At 46.3% G+C, this 16,987-nt stretch overlaps 2 protein-coding genes across 3 annotated transcripts; one reads left to right on the forward strand and one right to left on the reverse strand.

The window, feature by feature from the left end:
* The first annotated feature begins 489 nt into the window (after positions 1-489).
* LOC128307443 (probable phosphorylase b kinase regulatory subunit alpha) lies at positions 490-10,325 on the forward strand. Of its 2 annotated transcripts, none has more exons than XM_053045290.1 (10): positions 490-847; positions 989-2,104; positions 2,176-2,499; positions 3,078-3,225; positions 6,627-6,791; positions 6,859-7,026; positions 7,100-7,351; positions 7,432-7,605; positions 8,589-8,800; positions 8,866-10,325. In XM_053045290.1, the coding sequence occupies exons 1-10, from the start codon at positions 719-721 to the stop codon at positions 9,904-9,906; spliced, it is 3,729 nt and encodes a 1,242-aa protein (XP_052901250.1). In that variant the 5' UTR covers positions 490-718; the 3' UTR covers positions 9,907-10,325. The 2 variants fall into 2 exon arrangements, with proteins under 2 accessions (XP_052901250.1, XP_052901251.1); XM_053045291.1 differs by having other exon boundaries at positions 8,628-8,800.
* Positions 10,326-11,079: 754 nt separating this feature from the next.
* Positions 11,080-15,218, reverse strand: LOC128307444 (uncharacterized). Its single transcript, XM_053045292.1, has 5 exons — positions 15,105-15,218; positions 14,504-14,839; positions 12,391-14,433; positions 12,067-12,320; positions 11,080-11,987 (listed from the first exon to the last, which is right to left on the reverse strand). Exons 2-5 carry the CDS (start codon positions 14,646-14,648, stop codon positions 11,562-11,564), a joined length of 2,868 nt encoding a protein of 955 aa, XP_052901252.1. The 5' UTR covers positions 14,649-14,839; positions 15,105-15,218; the 3' UTR covers positions 11,080-11,561.
* Positions 15,219-16,987: the final 1,769 nt, after the last annotated feature.

Raw genomic sequence — 16,987 nt, forward strand, 5'->3', positions numbered from 1 at the left:
TTTAAAATTTATTTCGAACCCGCATTGTACCGACGGAAGCAACACAACAACCTCCGGTGAAAAAACTATCACTCTCGTTCCAATGACGTGAACTGTCATTGGAAGAAAAGAAAAAAACACAAACACGTACAATAACAAACCGAGCGTAAAACATCTTCCAGCATGCGATAGTGTCTGGATCTCATGCTGCAGCAAATTTCCCGTTCCTTCCTCGTACGTGAGGAACTAACTCCGTAACTTGCTGGACACCGTCAACCACCTCCTCCTGCAATCTCCACCCGTTGCTGGTGATTGCACCACCGATAGTAGTACCTGATTGAATTGACATTCAAGTGACATTCTCGGGACATCGAGCGAACGTCGGCGCCGTCAGACATCACGTCCTCCTCGGAACTCCACGGGGGTACGGGTGAAAAATTTCACTCGCTTCGGTCGGATACAGCAAGTTCTTTCATATTTCTCCTTCTCTCTCTTAGCCGGAGAAGTTTCCCAGCGGGAAAGTGTACGGATTCCGGTTCACGGTGTGTTCCCAGGCAACAATCAAATCTGTTACAAATCAAACACTACGCTACAATCAACATCCTTGTGCGGTGGGGTGCGTGACGTGTGCGGGGTCGACGTTGACGACGACGTCTTAGGTGTGACGAGATCGTTCGTGGTACCAAGTTACGGATAAGATTGCTTGGGAAAGTGCGAACGAAATCCCCAAGCAGACAAAATGCGTAGCCGCAGCAATTCGGGGGTCCGCCTCGACTATTACCAGCGGATAGTGCATCGGCTCATCATGCGCCATCAGCAACCGGTGACCGGACTATTTCCGGCCAGCCCACAAACCCAGCATGCTTGGGTAAGTGTAACAAGTCGCCAAGGTCAACCAACCAATTGATTGGAATTGGTTGTGCGAATTGGTACTGACTGACGTACATTTCCTATCCCATCGTTCTCACACACTCCCTTTCTCTTCTCCACTCTCTTGTAACACCAATAGATACGCGACAACGTGTACTGCATACTGGCCGTGTGGGGTCTGTCGATGGCGTATAAGAAGATCGCTGACCAGGATGAGGACCGTGCGAAAGCGTACGAGCTGGAACAGTGCTGCGTAAAGCTGATGCGTGGCCTGTTGATGGCCATGATGAACCAGAAAGAAAAGGTGGAACGGTTCAAAACGTCCCAAAATCCGCTAGATTCGCTTCATGCGAAGTACTCCAGCCGGAACGGCCAAATTGTGGTGGGTGACAGCGAATGGGGCCACCTGCAGATTGATGCCATATCGCTGTACCTGCTAATCCTCGCGCAGATGACGGCATCCGGGCTGCAGATCGTGTTCTCGCTCGACGAGGTCGCGTTCATACAGAACCTGGTGTTTTACATCGAGTCGGCGTACTGCATCCCGGACTACGGTATCTGGGAGCGGGGTGACAAATCGAACCACGGCCAGCCGGAGCTAAATGCTAGTTCGATCGGTATGGCCAAGGCGGCGCTGGAAGCGATGAACGAGCTCGATCTGTTCGGTGCACGTGGTGGATCTGGTTCCGTCATACATGTGCTGGCGGACGAGGCACACAAATGTCAAGCGGTGCTGCAATCGATGCTGCCACGCGAATCTAACAGCAAAGAGCTGGATGCGGGTCTTCTCTCCGTCGTCGGATTTCCAGCATTCGCCTGTGACGATCCTCAGCTAATTGAAACCACACAGGAAGCGATCATAACGCGACTTCAGGGCCGGTACGGCTGCAAACGATTCTTGCGCGATGGTTACAAAACACCGAAGGAGGACAATACGCGCCTCTACTACGAGCGCTGGGAGTTGCGAATGTTTGAGAAGATTGAGTGTGAGTGGCCATTGTTCTTCTGCTACCTGATACTGAACAAAGCGTTCCAGAACGATAAGCAAGCGGTCACCGAGTACTCGCAGAAACTTGAGGAAATACTCGTCAAAACGGAGGAGGGCATGAAGTTGATACCGGAGCTGTACGCCGTACCGGAAAAGGCGGTGGCAGCAGAATACCAAGCACCTGGCAGTCAGCAGCGCGTCGTCGTTGGACGTTGTCCATTTCTTTGGGGCCAGTCACTTTACATACTGGGAAAGTTGCTCCAGGAGGTATTTCGAGTAGCGTTACATGTTTTCATAAGCTACTCTAATGCGCTTTTTTTTTTCTCTCTACACCGTAGGGTTTCCTTGCCGTCGGTGAGCTGGATCCGCTAAACCGGCGGCTCGGTGCACAGAAAAAACCGGACGTGGTGGTGCAGGTCGTTATACTGGCGGAGGATAACGATATACGGGATAAGCTCGCCGAGCACGGCATCCAGGTGCAGACGATCGCGGACGTAGCTCCGATCGAGGTGCAACCGGCCCGTGTACTTAGCCACCTGTACACGTACCTTGGGCGCAACAAAAAGCTCGGTCTATCTGGCCGTAAATCACGTGACGTCGGCATCCTCAGCACGAGCAAGCTTTACTCACTGAAGGATCGCATCTTTGCGTTTACGCCTCAGGTATGTGCTGCGAGGCTTCCAGTTGGAACAGTTCTTTTTTTTTTTTTGTTGCTCTAATTCATTCTAAGATCTTTAAGGAGAGATGTACTGCTGAAAACTTCTCATCAATGGGTTAATAAGTGGTAATGCACACATACACACAGACACATATTTAAACACACAGACACACTTGCTGTGAGCAGGCGAACCGAGGCCATTAAGAACTGATATTTGCATAACAAAATCAATCATTTGGAGCAGGTTTCCGCATTATATCTGACCCATCATTTGGTACATTTGATGATGTCCTGCGGATGGCTCCCATATTGAGGACTCCTGAAACATCCGACTGAATGGGTAAAACAAGCCCGCAAAACCCCTAGCCATAACATGAGAGGAAGAAGAAATATTGTACATACACGCAACGACACAATCTCTCTCCCTAGATCACTTGTTATCTTAGCTTGCTATGCCATCCAACTATACACCTGATTTAATAATTTCGTTCTTTATCTCTTGCACCTATCCACACACTTGTGTTCCCAAATGTGTGTTTCTCTTTTTTTTGTATCACATTCCCAACCTTCAAACACCAACAGTTCTCCGACGTGAACCGATTCTATATCGCTTCCGACAACGAGCTCATGATCGATCTGCTAAAGGGTGAAATTAACTTCCTAAAGTCAGCATGGCAGAATCTACTCGGCCGTCCGTTACTTACGCTGGTGCTGAAAACTGTACATCTAGGTCGGTCAAATTCCTTTACTCTCTTCCTCTCCCTTTCTATCTCTCTCTCTCTCTCTCTCTAGTTCTTTAATTCCCTTTTTTGATCCCGTGTTGCACAACCATTACATCCTTCCAGTAGTTTACACACCGATCCTTTCGTGCCATATTGGCATGCTATTACTTCCATATCTTACGACGTACAGAGCACGCCTCCTTGTACATAGTAGCTAGTTTCCGTGTTTTGTTTTTTTCTACCCTTTTCTCCTGTAGTAGTGGTTTTTTGTTTGCCAGTGTTTTCTTACCCCTTTAGTACACCTTTCCTGTTGACCCGTGTTATCCACTAAAAAAAAAATGCACAAACCCACCCTCAACTACCCCACAACAACAATACAACAACTCGTGCACAAACGTATCCTACAAATATTGAACGTGCGTGAGGTTTTTGGTGTATTAACTTGTTTGCTTTTTGGTGGTTTGATGCTGATTGAGTGAAACTGAACAACAACCAACAATGGGGGTTTGGGGCACGTTTTGTACACAATTACAATACGATTAAGGATAGCTTTAAGTGTTGCTCCTAGGCATGTTTTGTTCTCTCTTCTGTCCCTGCTGAAAGGGTTCAATATGCTAGCCTTTTGGCAACTTTTCCAATACCGGATCTGCTCAATGGTACAGTTGTAAGTTCTTTCTTTTCTCTCTCTCTCTCTCTCTCTTTCCTCACACGCCTTGTGTCAGTTTTGCATTGGCCCTTTATGAATCGTCTATAAATTGTTCACATGTCAGCACCATTATACACGCACACATACATACATACACATCCTGTGGAAGAAAATCAGAGACATTTGCACAAGGTTTTTTTTTACGGGTTCGAAGAAGTGTTGTGCTTCTTGATTGACTTGCCTGAATTGATTTGGATTGCCCGTCATGTCACGACTACCATTCCGCTCTCCAAGGGGCATAATCCGCCACCGCTCTGAGGGTTCATGAATCTTTTGGGAGTTGATGCCAGATTTGAGTGACTCCTTACTAAAGATGCGTATGAATGACTCTTCTCAAAAGATGCATATTACTTCTATCAAAATGCTCATTAAGCACAATACTAATCATTAGCCAACATTTAAGAGATTGTAGCTGTATGAATCCTCAAAGATTCATTATAGGGTTGATTCATCTGTTGAAAAAAAAAAAGAAATCCTTCAAGAATCATAGAAGATTCATACAAGTATTGAGATTGGTGAGTCTTTGAGGATCCATTAAACTTTGAAGAATTTAGAGATTCAGAATCTTTTACTCAGCACAAGGATGCATTCAGATTTAGGTAGCTGAGTCAGAAACACCTTACACTAGTCCTGAAGGAATTGTTGCAAAACGACCTGCAAAATCACAAGAGTCATCGCTTTGTTTGGTTTTCCACTTACCAAACTGGAATTGGAATTTCTGTAAGGCGAATACAAGCTGAATCAAAACCCCCATCATTTGCGAGATTGAAACCACCACGATCTCACGATCACACGGGCTTCGTCCATCCATCCATGTAGGATAATCGAAAACATCAGCGGAAAGCATGGTTGCATACTTAATTATTTCATTTTACAAGAAAAAAAACCAAATCAAATTGTTTCACCAACAAATAATTGGCAATCTTTACCCATTTCTTTCTCTTTTTTCTTCATCTCTTCCTTATGCATATGTTGTATAAAAAAAAAAACTATATTTCATGAATTTATCGGGTGGCTGTTCGAATTTCGAATGCACCAAAACAAAATTGCGCGTCAACCATCGGTCGCTGGTTTGGCCAACGGATGTAAAACGGATAATGTCGGTCGGTGTTGGTGAACAATGGCCCGCTACACGTCCACACTCATTGCCTTCCCCCCCCGCGCGCTACACACTCCACCACCCGCCTCATCTTGCCGTGCAAATTCCACCACCATGAAACAAAAAAAAATATCTTCCTCATCAACACCCACGCGGTGATATGATGGTGGTGGTTGGGACAACATCCTTTCCCCCTTCGAACCCCCCAAACCTGTGAATCCTGCGAATGGCTTGCCGGTTTTAATATCGGTCGGTTCTGGGCCGCTTAGATATTCGATCATGACGAGTACTATACATCGCGCGATCCCGCCCTGCTGGCGAGCAATTTCACCGACATACTAGCCTTCCTTAGCTATAGCTGGCGCCATCTGCTCGGTCGACCTACGATCACACTGATGGCAACCCATTGGCTCTTAGGTAATTATACATCACAAAAACACTAGCGACACATCGCGATACCGTACCATTTCGCATTACCACGCGCATCTTACCGTCATTCATTCATCACCTCATCGTGACACGTCTGCACTCGGTGTTGCTTTCATTTGCATATCAGCGCAAAATTATAGACCAGAATGGCCCCAAGAAAAAGAGATATGTGATTAAAGGTCAATAGATACTGTCCTACCATCATGTTATGTTGAGTGATCTACTAGATCTCCTAGCGCCTTTCATCGCTTGTGACGTTCGGACATTATCCTCCAGTTTACACGCACACCGGTCCATTAGAATTCGAACTCGTGTCTGACATTACCACTGACATTTATCGATTATCCGCTATGATGTTTGTGTTTCGGTTTCGGTTTGGGTTCCGTAATTTCTTGTTTCGTGCCGTTTCAGTTACAAGCTGAAGCTAAATTCATAGCCATTAGTTAGTTTGTACGGTGGTTTGATGCTCTCTTCATGTTGTGTGTGATGCCTTTCGATCGTCCATGGAAAGTATACGCCGTTCAAACATTGTCTCTTATCCACCTTCAGGAACGATAGTAGATAAATTCTAACGTTTTGTTTTTGTACTGACCGCAATAGTGAGATTTGATCATTAATGTAAAGCATGCTACTAAGAAGATAGTAAAGATGTTAAGTGAATAGATTTTTTGACACTAACCAGCACCGGGCGTCTTCGTCTAAACGCATCTCCAGAACCTCCCTTACAGTGTGTTGGTAATTGCAATGTGATCGAACAGCACAACAGAACCTAACGTGTGCGTATATGTTTATGTGTTGTTAACCGAGTCCTTTAGAGTCGTAGCAATAGCAGTAGTAGCATTACTCCACCCGAGTACTATCCCAGTGACGTTTTGCTGTGCAAACACTACGTTCAGTACGTGTGACACTTAACCATAAATGCCATCAAATTAAAACGAAAACAACAATACAAAATCCAAAAATCCTTATCTAACCAAACTTCCTCACATATCCTCTGTGCATGCCCGTAACTATACTTCTATATCCCCAAATCCTGACGAGAGTTGTCTAAGCTTAAAATTTAATGCTATCCAGAGTGTAGCATATCACAAAGATGTCCTTCAATTGTACATGTCTAATTTAATTTTTATCGTCCTGACGCGTCCTGCTGGGGACGCGTGACTTGTCGCGTCTAGACAACAACAAAGTACCGCTGGCAATGATCCAAACGATGAAGAAGCTGAAATCGGGCTACATCAGCGGTACCCGTGTCATACTGGGCAATTTGGGCGATTTCATCAATACGTCGGCAATTACGGATCTAAGCTTTCTTGGCAGCCAGGAGGATGGTTATCCCGACAGTAAGATACAATGTTCTGCTGCACGATGGAAAACCTTACGGCATTAATCGGTATTTTTTTTCTGCAGAGTTGAACCCGGCCGTACAAGCCTACCTAGACGAGCATCTGCTGCGTTCGTTCAGCCACCGTGCATCGACCACCTCGATTCGTTCGTCCGGACTTCGGCCGAAGAATTTACGCCGTCGCATGTCCGTGAAGGGTGCGATCAAGAAAACGCGTTCGATCAACGTCGACTGTATGTATGGAATGGAAGTTTTCGAATGTCCGTATACTTACATTCGCATCATGTCTTTTCTCATTTCATCCAGCGGAAACGCTCGGCATGGAAGGTAATGTGACGGAGCGACGCCTTTCGCACGTTACGCCACAATGGTTGGAACCAAACCAAACAACTGTCGGTGCTACCGCGGCCAGTGCTGCCGGGGCAACCGCGTCCAGTGGTTCGCCAACATCGCGCGACCCGTCACCAAACACCCAGGCGCAGCCACGGTACGGTGAGCGCGTGTCGCTCGATGACGATGGCAAAAAGCTGCACATACAAACGTCAGCAACAGCGGCCAGTAAGCTTACCATTATATAAAGAAGGAGTGTACCAGCTAAATGGACAACTGATATATCCTCCCCTTTGCTTTTATTTCAGTGCCAAAGATACACATTCAGCCGCTACCGAGACATCGGCCCACGACGGAGACTAACTTCGAGAATACCGAGGTGGAGGAGCTGATTGCTATGCTCCGGGAGACGGAGAATCTCGAGGAGCAGGGTGACATTTTGCAACATCTCGTCGATACGCAGGGACTCGATTTTAACACCGGTAGGTGCAGCACAGCTAATATTGCTATGTGTCGTTTGTTTTGTTTTGTGCGTGCAAAACGGTATTGTTGAATTCGTCTACTAATTGCTTAAACTCGTGGTGTGTATCTGAGGCTATTGGCACATGAATCAGTAATATGAGTATCAACTAACATTTGAGTCTAAGACGTTTTATGTGATTGCTAAAATGTAAAGATCTTTTAAGGATCTGACAAATTTAAGTGCTTTAGTTTTGTTACAACTAGTGTTGGGTACATTTCATTCAGATTCATGAATCTGATTGATTCTTTGAATCTGCATTAAAGGGAGATATACACCCAACGGTTTGCCAAGAATTTCTGGATATCGTTTAAGAAGACGCTAATTGTTTGTGCTATAACTTTACCATTACTGATGAGTATTTCTAGACCGAATATCTCTGAGAAATAAGAGAATCAATATCTGAGACAACGAACTTCAAGAAATCGTCAGACTTAAGTAGTCTTACGCGTTGGCTGTATATCTCCCAGTAACAACACAGTTTAAAGCATGCAGGGTTTTAACAAAAAGGGATAGCATTGTTTATTTTACTTTACGCTGAGCGCTTTTACACATTGACACTGATGTTATATTTCTTTCCTTATTTGTTTACGCTGGGCGTTGTTCCGGCCGCATTTGCATTGCGTGTTGCGTGTCCTGTTATGTTTCTATGTGCCGTCCGGTCTGTCGCGGGTTTTCCTGTACTACCTCGCAATATACCATTTTGCCATGCCTGTCTGCCTGCCGCATTTTGTTGACCTCCCCCTCCCCCCCCCCCCCCCCCCCCCCTCAAACGTCTGCTTCGCTACAACAACCACGGGCTTGGATGGCTTGCGTGCGGGACTCTGTATCGCTGTCGCGCTCTGCTGTGCTTGGCTTAACACACCCGCTTGCCTGCTCTCGCACGATCACCGATCACGGAACAAACCAACCGGATTGCGCACCGGGGTATCGGTCACCGGACAGAGTTAACCGCGGGCGTTAATGAAGATTCCCCTTCCCAAGGCATGCTGGAGGAGGGCAGGGTCGTGACGGTGCGCGGTCTGCTGAAGGGCCTGTACGAGAAAGCCTGCCAGCAGAAGATGTGGGGCCTGGTGCGCCACACTGCCGGTATGCTCGGCAAGCGCGTCGAGGATCTGGCGAAGGCCGTCACCGATCTGCTCGTACGCCAGAAACAGGTGAGTGTGTGTAGCCGGGTGAATGTGCGGCTCTATTCAAAATGTTCCCTTTAATCCCGGGGCAGGTTACGGTCGGTATGCCGCCGAACAGCGAGCACACGATAACGGCACCGCTGCCGGAGATGGAACTACGGTCGGTGATACACGAGGCGTACGGTGACGACGAGAGTACGGCCATGCTGTCCCAGGAGCTGCTCGTCTATCTCGCAATGTTTATCCGTACCGAGCCGCAGCTGTTTCACGAGATGCTACGACTGCGCGTCGGCCTCATCATACAGGTGATGGCGAAGGAGCTATCTCGTACGCTCAACTGTGACGGCGAGCAGGCGTCCGAACATCTGCTAAACCTGTCACCGTTCGAGATGAAGAACCTGCTGCACCACATCCTCAGCGGGAAAGAGTTTGCGATCAACAGCGTTGCCCGGGGTAACATCTCGATCGTCAGCTGCAAATCGAGCCGCGTCAGCAAGAAGAGCCAGATCGGTATCGGTGAGCCGGAAAATGCGGAAGGTTCGCTGATTGACGACCGGCAGGGCCAGTGGTTAAGGCGCCGTCGGCTCGACGGTGCACTGAACAGGGTACCGCGCGATTTTTATCCCCGCGTATGGACCGTCCTCGAACGGTGCAGCGGGCTTGCGATCGAGGGCCGCATCCTGAACCAAAGCCTCACGCAGGAGATGACACCGAACGAGCTGAAGTTTGCGCTCGAGGTGGAGACGGCATTGAATACGATACCGCAGCCCGAGTACCGCCAGCTGGTGGTGGAAGCGCTGATGGTGCTGACGCTCGTCACCGAGCACAACATACTCGCGTCGATCGGTACGATTATCTACGTGGAGCATCTGGTGCACCGGGCGAATCAGCTGTTTCTGGAGGATCAGCGCAAAAGCCACGGCGATGCGATGCTGTGCTGCGCGAAGAACAAAGACATCCGGGAAACGACCACCGCCGGGCTGTTGCTGTGCGGCGGTGCCGCCTACATCTGTCAGCATCTGTACGATAGCGCACCGAGCGGTAGCTACGGCACGATGACCTACATGGCCCGGGCAGTTGCATCCGTGCTCGAGCTACCGAAGCACGGCGATATGGACTGTACCATCTCCTAAGACATGCGGACGCTTCTAGTGCTTAATTATTTAGATGTGTGCGTGTGGGTGGGTGGGTTGGTGTGTGTGTTGACTCACGCACCATTATATTTACTCTTGTTAGCCAGTGTGCACGCAACTGTAGCAGTGTTTTACTTAACCACATCGAAAAGAGTCGCGTATAATGCATCGGAAAACGTTATCATGTTTACGTTTCTCTCCTTCCTCCTTTTTACACGTTCTTGATAGTGGGTAGTTGTTGTTTATGCTAGGGGTAGTAGATGGAACTGTTAATGTAGCTGGAATTGCTGAAGGGCGCGAAGTGAACGACGTGTGTAATTGTTGACATTAAATGTTGTTGTAGCGACCCGTTTTCCGATGACGACTATTAGAGATTAGAATGTAAGAAATAAGCAATAGATACCTCTTTCTCCGCTCTCTGTCTCTTTTTCTCTCTATTTTGTTACAGTTTTTCACATTTCACACAAAGCACATTTCCTCAGTGAGAAAGGCACACGTGAAAGAAAGACATCCTTTGCTTTTTTTTTTTAGCAAATCTATTGTTTTGGTTTTGACCTTTACGCATTAAACTTTTTGATTGGTTATGATTTTGTTTGTGTGATTTTTAAAACATTTCAATTATATACTTCCAAAGCAATAATGAAATGTTACGCAGCTTACGGAAATTTAAAACAAAGAGATACAAACAAAGCAGCTGATTGCTCATCTCAATAGTATGACAAATAGATAGAATGTGCTAGTGGTGTGAGTATGTAGGGGAAGCGGGGTGAGTGGGAAAGTCCTAATAAAAGAAAAAGGCAGCAAATAAAATCTAAAACAAGACAGTATATTACTTGTTTGTTATATTATAAACCGTTCGTTCATAGTGATTTATTTTTATTTTTTCACGTGTGGTGTGTGTGCGTGCATTTGCTTGATTACAACTTAGTCGCCAATACATTTCTCCTGCGTGTGATAGCGATTTTAAAACTTGGTTTAACCATACACTCCCGGTTAGTGTATGGTAAAAAAGCATGCCCAATTGTAGTAGAAAATTATAAATCAATAATGTTTGTTTTTTTTTATTAGCGTGGTTTTTCTGCGGGTTGTGTTAGCCGCGATGCTGACACCTTCAAACGACGTGATACTAGAGTACTGTAGTACTTCCCATTCGGAATCGAATTCTTCCTGTTATGCTTTTTGCCTGACCATGTCTGCCTTTTCTTCACTTTTACTGCGACCTCCTAGCCGTATTCAAGTACCAATTCGAGTGGATCTGGTCAGCAAGGGTGACAAAAATTCACCAAAGCTAGAAAACCTGACAGTCCTAAACCTCCTGATGCCGTTGTAAACCGTTCCCATCCGTAGGAAGGATTGACTTAACCGGTTTTTGACGTACACATAATCACCTAACATGTCCGGGCGCGCAGTGGGGTGTCACAGTGGTGCATTTGTCCGTTCCGAGGCCTGACTATCTGGCTACATGGTCAAATAGGTATATTAAGCCAGAAATAGTGTAAACAACAGCTTAAATATAGGTCACTTTATCACCAAGAAAAATGAAGCAAAAATAATGTATTGAACAAACTAAGAGCTATCCGTTCTGCTGTCGACAACAGCGTCTTTCACCCGCTTGTCCCGTTTTTCCACTGCTTTCCATTTCGCTCCCGTTTTAATTAAACGCTCACATCCATAACCACTGGTTTGGGGCTTTCTTCCACCTGTAGAAAGGACGTTAACTCATCCAGCTCTACCGTCGGTGCAGCACGCTGTACATAAGCGTACAGCATTGCGAGCTGCGTCTGTAGTGAGCTATATTCGGGCGACCCGGTAATATTTTTCATATCCTTTAGCAGCATGACTACGGTACATACCGCATCCTGGCACGCCTTCGTACCATTGCCCCGTTCATTCGCAGCCGGAAGTAGTACGTTCCCCAGACACGCTACGTAATTGCTCATACAGTGGCTCACGCAATCGTTTGCGGAGTGTTTCTCAAAGCACATCACCAGCTCTGGGGCTGTGGCAGCCAGAAGGTGGGCGCCGATCTGTTCGTAACGGGCGAGCTCAAGTATTTCCTCCTGTGTGCACTGTGTAAGGATCTGAACCGAGTGATAGAATAGGCGTTTAAGGTATGACGTTAATTATCACTTACGTCGATTAGCAAATGAATGTGCCTACCTGTACAATATAGATGATAATGGAATCTACGGAAGCATCCTTCGCGGGAGGTTTATCCGAAAAATAGTCTGGAGTAAACAATGTGGTGGGTGATCTTTTCTTCCGACCAGCTGTGCTATCAGACAGTGTCATGACCGATTTATCCTTCGCCGTATTTGTTTGTGCGGTTGGCAACGTTAGTAGACGATCAAGCAAGTAGTGCTTGGTGAAGTTATAAACCGTTTCTTGAAGCTCCTGAAGGAATTTTTCCACATCTGCGCAAGTAAGAAAGTGAAATAAAATATTAGTTTGTTTAGACAAGTAAGAACATAACCCACGTGCTACCTTCGTCCGGTAGCTCCACTATCAGTTGATCGAGGGTCAGCACCAGCTGCTTAGTAGCCATCGACACCAATGCCATGTTATGCAGGGGGTAATTGCGCGAAACTGGACCATTTTCGTCCAGGAACGGTGGCGGAAGATCGTACCGCATGCGATCGGATAGTAAGGTCAACTGGGTGGCAGCTTCTTTGAGCAACGTTTGTTTCCGGGTGCTGCTTTCGCTGTCTTTCAGCATCTTCGCGCAGTAAGAAGGCCACACAGTTGCCATCAACGCGAGCAGTGCGTACAGTGCCGATTGATGCTTTTGCTCGTACGCTTCCTTTAAACCTTTCAGCAAAAACTGCTCCATAAACTCGTGTGACGCAAACAGATTCATCTCGAACAGCTTCTGTGCGAATCGTTGCATTGACGACGAATGGCAAACGGCAAAATCGGTTACGAGCAGCTGCGTCAGATGATCGCGCAGATGGAGCTTTGCGATCGTTTTGTAGCGCATAATGATATCGACGATTGCGTCAACCAGCAGGTCCTGGTTACCATTTGGGGCCATTGCAAACATAGATTTTACCACAGTGTTGAAAAACATTTCCGGTGACTGGAAGAGTAGCTTCTGTACGTTCGGAGCGTCGGACGAGTTCTCGCCGGAAGGTTTCTGCAGCCGATTGACCAGCTGTATAATGGCCGGTACCAGGTCGGAACTATCGTACCACTCAAACTCCTTGCCGAACGTGTTGGTTATGTGGATGAGAACGAGATGAAATTCGGACGGTGGTAACTCACCGACGGTATGCAAGATTAGCTGTCGAAGCTTCACTCGCTCGTCCGTCAGTTCGCTATCCTCGATCGGTGTGTTCTTATCGAAATCAATCATCAATCGTAGGTGAGCGGCCGTCAGCAGGTCACAGCACTGCTCAATCACTTCCAGACACTCGGCATTGTCGAACACCTGTTCGCCACGGTTGACAAACTCGTTCAGATATACCATCCGCTCCTCTACCGAGTGGGCACTTTCGAAGCGATTCATGAGCGTGCCCAGGTTCAGCACTGACGCCTTCTCTGTGAGCGTTTTCGGGCGTAGCGCGAACTGTGTCAGGTGTCGCACGATACTGTGGCGGAAGTGTTTATGTGAGTTGAGCTCCTCGCACAATCGATACGCCGATTCGCCAATGATCTGCTGAAGCGTTACCGATTCCTGGCCGTCCTTGAACAGATTAATTTCCGCCCAGTAGCAGAAGCATTCGAGCGACACGTGCATGATGCATATCTCGAGCGTATTTAGCAGGAAGTGATTGATCTTGAGCAGCGTCCCTACCGTCGCCTGGGAATATTCGACCGGTGCCGGTTTGTCCACGTGTACGTCATCCATCAGCTGGTACACAGACATGGCCGGATCAACCGGGATGGCCGGTTTGCGGAAGTACAGATCGAGACAGGCCATTGTCATGCTGAACATGTGTTTCAGTACGAATCCGAAGTAGCGATGTTTGCGCAGCTTTGACCAACCCTCAAACTTGGACGCTTCCGGCGTGTTAACGAATCGCAACATCTCCCCAACATAGTCACTCATACGGGCGAGCGTCCGCTGGTGGTTGACATACTCGCTCCGGTTCACATTCTGCCAGTCGACATCCGTTCGGCACATGGCGAAATAGATCGCACACACCATCGACTCGATCCGTGTCAGCACCTCATGCGGTTTGCCGTACTTGAGGCTAACAATCGCCTGGTCTATGAACTGCATCGAGAACCAGAGTGGTGCGTAGCGCAACATCTCGTAGAAGAAGCGGTCCAGATCGAGACCCCAGATGCAGTTCATTAGCAGGCACTTGGTCAGCTGGGGCAGACTATTTAGAAGATGGTTTACCCGCGGTTCCTGTATCAGGTCATACCGGAAGCTAACGTCCGTGTTTAACAGCAGGTACATCGTGATCCGGCGCAGCTCTGGCTCGAACTGGGTGTTTACCTTGTTCTCCTGGTTGAGATAGTTCTGGACGCGTAGGTACTTAAGCAACCGGGCAACAACTTCGATAATGTAAGGCCCGTTTCCTGGTAAAAAAAGTAAACAGTAGTAGAATCATTTAATGCTAATAGAAAAAAAAACATCGCATTTTCTTACCGCTGTCGAAGACGATCTTATCGAACGGGTGAATATATTGATTGACGGCATTCAGGATAATCTGTAGTTGGTGGAAATCTTCGCAAAATTCCATTTTGTTGTCGTTATTTTTGATATCATTTAGCAACGCGAAAAGATCGCCCATGCCGTTCGCCCACAACGAGGATATCTATACGCCCTTTCAGCTTCCAGCGTTCCTAAAGGGAGGGGGAGGCGTTTCCACACCGGCTTGTCCGGGCTGTGTTCCGCGTCCTATGCTACAGCGATTGACACGATGTTCGCGCTTTTTTCCGTCCCGCACACACACACAAACAATTATGCACGGTGTACACGGTACTGCAACAAAGTTTCGGAGAAGCATTAAAAGTTGATAGATGGGTAGCATACATTAATGTCCTATGTATCATCGATTGGTGATTGTTTGTGGCTTGGTGTAAGGTGCCATGGGCGCGAAAACAGGCATCTTCTGCGAGGAAGACGCATTCACCCGGATTGTGCCCGCTTCAAATTGACAGTCGACCGTAATGTTAGACGCTGTGAGAAAGCGTACCGAACGCAAAACGGTGTGAGGAGCAAAGTTTCCGCAAGGAGATTCACTTACCTGCAGGGCAATTAACAAGGCTTAACTGTACAAAAGGATTTCTTTAGCATGAGAGATCGCAGACCTTTCACACGACAGTGGAACTAATATTCAATGCCGTCTCACGCCGGTTTCCGAAACAAAGTGATGGTTTTTTTCATGCAGTAAGCCATCGAGCTACGGCAAAACTGTCAAACTGACGACCGTACGAATTGAGCTCGATTGACCAGGGCAGAGAGCGTAGCAACGTAAAGGAATTTATTTTAATTTCCATTAAATGTTTTATTCGATGCGTTAACAACAATAATGATTGTTATTGTTTTTATTCGCTGTTTTCCTATCCGTTGATTGTAGGCAAACAAATTCCTGCAGTTTTACTCGAATTTTTGGTCGCACCGAAGCTGCTCGACGCAAAGTACTGGAACTTTCTAGTCATCGACTCTGAAGCCTTACGCACACCACTGTATATACGCACAGCTCCTGTGCATGATCGACTTCTCTGAGTTTCTTTGCGGTGACACATTACCTGTTCCCTTTTTTAGATTGATCTTCCTGGGTGATTTCGGAGAATAGAGATTTCTTGAGAACAAAGGGATCCATTATTCTGCACCAGTTGAAATTTTCTAACGTCGCAAGATGGCGTCGCTGGATGTCTTGTTCGGTGATTTTGGAGAATAGAGATTTTTTTTAAGAACATGAGACAATGGCAAGCATTGTTTTCGAAGTTAGGAGGATTTTTTGACTAAAAAGATACGTAGATCAATAACGCTCGATTTTAATGCACTAGATGCCATCATAAGCCATATCTACATCGGATTTATTTCGGCGAGAGGAGCCTTTCACTAGGAGCAAGGATAAACCTGGTGCGCAACATATTCCAGTTCCTTCTTTTTTCCAGTTTCTTCTCTATAGAAAATTAGAGTTAAAATCATCACTCTTCACTGACATGGTAGCATTATCTTTTTCATGAGTTATTCCGGCGTCATTTTGGACCTCTTTTCTTGTCTTTCGTAAAGTCTAAAGTCTCAATGGCACTGAATGTGTAAAGATAATTCCAACGCGTTTAACTTTACATTCTATTGGATAACGTCAAAGCCCATTAAATGAATACAAGATCCCTTGATCTGGATAAGAAAGCAAATAATTTACTCATGAAATCCCATCGCATTGCTCTTCCATAAGTTTGCTTTTCATCATGTTACATGTTCTTTGGCGAACGAGTAAATTTCTTGTCACTAACACACTCACCTCACGAACGCAATTGTACCAAAAAAGTGTGCAAAAAACGGAGAGAGTGTGTGTAGTGTCTCTCACCTTGCTCCGTGCTCTTTGCATAACTTGCGGATTTTGGAAGAGCAACTCGCAAGAGGATGTTTTAAAATGAAGCAAAAGATGATATTTGTTCTCCCTATCCCAGGTTCCATACATTGAAAGCATCAGAAAAGGAGGAATTTATTACGTTTTCTTGAGGCCCTTTAAAATTTAGTGTAGGATTTCTCATAGCCCACAGCTTCGATTAAATCTAAGCAGAACATACCCAAATAGCCAGATTTGCTTAAGCAGCCAATTTGGCAACGCTAAAGATCGATCTTTAAGTAGGTCGTTTGCAGTAGATAATCAGCCTTGAAGTTTCGCGAACTTTTAAGCAACCTTTAAGCAGCCCTCGGCCAAAACGTCAAAAAATATGAATGCCTGACTACACGGTGGAACTGTTCATATTTATGGCTTTATGTTTCTTTTTTCTTATTTATTATTTATCATTTTATGAGAATCGAACCTAGGGGTTTTCAGAGACAGCAGAAGAACTACTTTACTAATTCGGCCATTTAGTTTTATTACGTCACACCCTACAAAATACATATATAAATGATACCAATCTAAATGGAACAAGTTAACATTTTCGT

The sequence above is a fragment of the Anopheles moucheti genome, chromosome X, assembly GCF_943734755.1.
Source record: "Anopheles moucheti chromosome X, idAnoMoucSN_F20_07, whole genome shotgun sequence".
Lineage (NCBI taxonomy): Eukaryota > Metazoa > Arthropoda > Insecta > Diptera > Culicidae > Anopheles > Anopheles moucheti.